This window comes from Chiloscyllium plagiosum, chromosome 25 (assembly GCF_004010195.1).
Source record: "Chiloscyllium plagiosum isolate BGI_BamShark_2017 chromosome 25, ASM401019v2, whole genome shotgun sequence".
Classification (NCBI taxonomy): Eukaryota; Metazoa; Chordata; class Chondrichthyes; order Orectolobiformes; family Hemiscylliidae; genus Chiloscyllium; species Chiloscyllium plagiosum.
Genome location: NC_057734.1, coordinates 9,587,651 through 9,592,216, shown reverse-complemented (window position 1 = coordinate 9,592,216; position 4,566 = coordinate 9,587,651). Strand labels below are relative to the sequence as shown.

The following is a 4,566-nucleotide window of genomic DNA, read 5'->3' as shown; positions in this document are numbered from 1 at the left end:
CGGAGGCTGAGGGGTGACCTTATAGAGGTTTACAAAATTATGAGGGGCATGGATAGGCAAAGTAGTCCCTGGGGTTGGGGAGTCCAGAACTAGAGGGCATAGGTTTAGGGTGAGAGGGGAAAGATACAAGAGACCTAAGGGGCAACCTTTTCACGCAGAGGGTGGCATGGGTATAGAATGAGCTGCCAGAGGATGTGGTGGAAGCTGATACAATTGCAACATTTAAGAGGCATTTGGATGGGTATATGAATAGGAAGGGTTTGGAGGGATATGGGCCGGGTGCTGGCAGGTGGGACTAGACTGGGCTGGGATATCTGGTCGGCATGGACGGGTTGGACCGAAGGGTCTGTTTCCATGCTGTACATCTCTATGCCTCTAAGTTTTCCTCCTCTCTCTACAAGAATTTCAGTGAGTCTCTCTCACTGCAACCCCGCAGGTCATCTCCTCTGCCCTGAAGCTCTTCAACCATGTCCTGAACCAGAGTCACCTCATTTCCCCTTTCCTCACCTCACCCCAGCTCCAACATTCCAGCTCAGCACCACCCTCATGACCTGTCCTACCTGCCTATCTTCCTTTCCACCTATCCACTCCACCCTCTTCTCTGACCTATCAGCTCCATCCCCACCCCCACTCAACATATTGTACTCTATGTTACTTTCTCCCCACCCCCACTCTGCAGGCACCCTGCCTCTTTTCCTGATGAAGGGCTTTTGCCCGAAACTTCGATTTTCCTGCTCCTCGGATGCTGCATGACCTGCTGTGCTTTTCCAGCACCACTATAATCTAGACTCTGGTTTCCAGCATCTGCAGCCCTTGTTTTTACCTAGAATGTAAGAGTATTACAGTCTGAATTTTTATATTGACTGGACAAGTCAGATGGGCTTGGGTAACATGAAATTAATTTATAGGGTGCACCAGGGATTGCTTCTTAGAGCAGATGGAGTTTAATGTAGGAAAGTGTTCAATCACGTACTTTGGTAGTAAGAATCAAAAGGCAGATTATTATTTAAACATCACACGATAACAAGTTATAGTCCAACAGATTTATTTGAAATCATATGCTTTTGAGTATTGCTCCTTTGTCACACTTCACCTGATGAAGGAGAAGTGCTCTGAAAGCTTGTGTGATTTAAAATAAACTTGTTGGACTATAGCCTGGTGTCATGAGACTTCTGATTTTGTCCATTCCAGCTCAACACCAGCACCTCCACATCATTATTTGAATGGTGAGAAAGAGAGACCAAAAAAATGCACAGCACAGAAGGATTTGACTATTTTTGTGCAGAATACACAAAATGTTAGCATGCAGATGCAGCACATAATTAAGACAGGAAATGGAATTTTGGCGTTTATTGCTAAGAGGTTGAAATTTAAACATAGGGAAGCTTTTTTTATTGTATATGGTGTTGCGTGAGGCTGCACCTGGAATACTGTTGACAGGTTTGGTCCCTGTATTTAGGAAACAATGCACTGGCATTGGAGGCAGTTCAAAAGGGATTCATTGCGCTGATCGCTGGGATGAAAATGTTGAGTTATCAAGAGATTGCAGAGGGTATAGACTGGGAATCCTTTCTACTCTTTTTTGAAAGAAGGCAATGGAAATTTTATGGGCAGCACAATGGTTAGCACTGCTGCCTCACAACCCCAGAGACCCAGGTTCAATTCCCACCTCAGGCAACTGTCTGTGTGGAGTGTGCACATTCTTCCTGTGTTTACGTGGGTTTCCTCCGGTTTCCTCCCACAGTCCAAAAATGGGCAGGTTACGTGAATTGGCCATGCTAAATTGCCCGTAGTGTTAGGTGAAGGGGTAAATGTAGGGGAATGGGTCTGGGTGGGTTGCTGTTCGGAGGGTCGGTGTGGTCTTGTTGGGCCAAAGGGCCTGTTTCCACACTGTAAGTAATCTAATCTAAGAATGACTAATCATGTTAGGCCTGTATTCATTAATTTAGAAAAATGAGGGTGATCTTACTGAAACATACAAGATTCTGAGGTGGCTTGACAGGATAGATGCTGAGATGTTTCCGGTAGTGGGAGATAGTTCTAGAATAAGGGTATACTCATTCAAAACAGATGCAAAGAAATTTCTTTTTTAAGAGAGCAGTGAATATCCAGAATTCTCTATAGCATAGAGTTATGGTGACTAGATTGCTGAAAGTATTTGAAGAGAAGAGAGACAGATCTTGAATTTTAAAGAGTTAGAGGCACAAAAGTTGAGACTTGGGGCAAATCAGCCCATGACTTTAACATAGACATAGAAGAATACAGCGCAGTACAGGTACCCTTGCACCTGGGAGGCAACATACCAAACGTGAGTCTCTCTCGTTCCCACAAAACCGCCTATCTGTGCCACGAACTATCGAGTCCCCAATTCTACTTTGTTGAATGTTAAATGATCTTCCCTTGCTCCTATTTATTGTGCTCTTATTAATTCCAGAGGGCCGCACAAGTGAATGCCCTTAATATCAACGAGAGTGTTTGACCAAGTGTACCACCAAATATTTCATGTTACTTTCAAAATTAGTTGAAACAGCTGCTTCATTATTTTTAAGCATGTCAAGACCATGGCAGATAAAATGAAACTGTAAGGTGCTCAGTATCATTAAAGGAAATGTTGAGCATATTAAAAAAAGGTTAGGCAAAAAGTTTCCTTCTACAAGTAATTTCATTTTGACAAATACTAAATTGGAAGAATTTCACAAGATAAAAACACTTCAAGATGAATCCAAGTTATTTGAGTATTTTTATATGTGTTTTTCGAGATGGTCTGCTTATGGAACTTTTGCTGCATTTCATTATGAAGAATGCAGTGTAATACTGACCTCCAGTGATGTCCGGAACTCCTTTAAATTAATAAATCGGTTCTCAGTTATATCGAAGTTGTCTAAGAAATGTTCCAACTGTAGATGGTGCACCTTCATGAATTCTTTCAGTTTAGTAAGGGGATCGGCCTGCGACAAATGTTAAAGAACTACAAGAGTCACTTGCAATGGAAAAGTGATATATGCTTAATAAAACTCCTCAGATTTCTTTTCTGCTACTTTTCTGGATTTTCTTTTTCTCCTGTCAGTGTTTACCTTTCCATTCTTCTCTGCAGTACAGCCCATTGGTCACTCACATATCAATGGTGGCAGGGTGTCTCAGTGGTTAGCACTGCTACCTCAGTGCCAGGGGCCCAGTTCGATTTCAGCCTTGGGCGACTGTGTGGAGTTTGCACATTCTCTCAGTGTTTGTGTGGGTTTCTTCCAGGTGCTCTGGTTTCCTCCCACAATCCAAAGATGTGCAGGTGAGGTGCAAATATAGAGTAATAGTAGGGTCATGGGTCTGGGTGGGATACTCTTTGGAGGGTCGGTGTGCATTTGTTGGGTCAAATGGCCTGCTTCCACACTGTAGGGATTCTATGATGATCTCTGTGAACTCAGAGAAAATGTTTGAACAGAATAATTACAACCAAATCTGTCCTTGTCCTTACCTACTATTCACAATTTTCTACTTCCAGTGGGAGTGAGTGATAGTGGTGGAGGGGAAAGTAAAAAGTGTCACTGGAAGTCAACCAGGAGCAGGAGCCCTGAGTGATTATCTCCTCTGAAACCAAGGCTACATGCTCTATGACAATCTCTAACTCAGCAATGATTTGGAATATTGTGTATCCATAAATCTAAAGTTATGATCAGATAAAATGATACTTGTGGGAGTACTACAACAGATTTTCAAAGAGGTAGCTGCAGGCATTACTGCAATTTCATAAATATTTACATTAAACATCTACACAAAGCATTAATTTGAATTTTATGTAAAGTATCTTATGGTTACAACCATTTTGATCGTGAAAGATTTATGGGCTGTAAAAAACCTGAGAAGATATTTTATGTGACTGAATTTAACAAAATGAATTGAAAAGCAGCAAAATAGGGATAAAGATTACAAATCTGTCTAGGCCACACAGGAAGAAAAAATAGCAGTGCGATTACTTTTGGATTGTAGGAAGTGCTGGTATGGATAGGACATGATGAAATGCCTTCTTCAGTAACTGGAAGGAAGTCCTGCACACATTTGAGGCATAGAATATGCCCACCAATTATGTTGAGCTACCTCTCCATATAAATAGAGAATTACGCGGGCATGGGGGTGGTCCCGTCGGCCTACGCCGACGACGTGCTCCTCACTTTCACCAACCCAGCTGACCTGGGGAGTTTGCGCGAGTGCCAGGCCGTGTACTCGGCGACATCTTCCGCCAGGATCAACTGGGCCAAATGTTCCGGACTACTGGTCGGCCCGTGGCGGGTGGACTCTCTGCCGGAGGAGTTACGGGGGTTCAGCTGGAGTACCACCCATCTCCTCTACCTGGGGGTCTACCTCGGCCCGGCTGAGGAATCCTGGCCGGCCAACTGGCAGGAGCTGGAGGCCAAAGTCTCGGCTCGCCTAGGCCGCTGGACAGGACTGCTCAGAGTGCTATCTTACAGGAGTCGAGTGCTGGTCATAAACCAGCTGGTGGCCGCCATGCTGTGGTACCGGCTGGTCACTTTGGTCCCACCTCCTGGTTTTGTCGCTGACATCCAGAGAATGTTG

At 44.0% G+C, this 4,566-nt stretch overlaps 1 protein-coding gene across 1 annotated transcript in view; it reads right to left on the bottom strand.

Annotated features, from left to right (window-relative positions):
- LOC122562546 (leucine-rich repeat-containing protein 74B-like) overlaps positions 1 to 4,566 on the bottom strand; it is a 72,345-nt gene that overhangs the window by 3,969 nt on the left and 63,810 nt on the right. Inside the window, exon 12 of the mRNA XM_043715462.1 lies at positions 2,820 to 2,948. Within this exon, the coding sequence (XP_043571397.1) occupies positions 2,820 to 2,948 (129 nt within the window). The remainder of the gene's footprint in view (positions 1 to 2,819; positions 2,949 to 4,566) is intronic.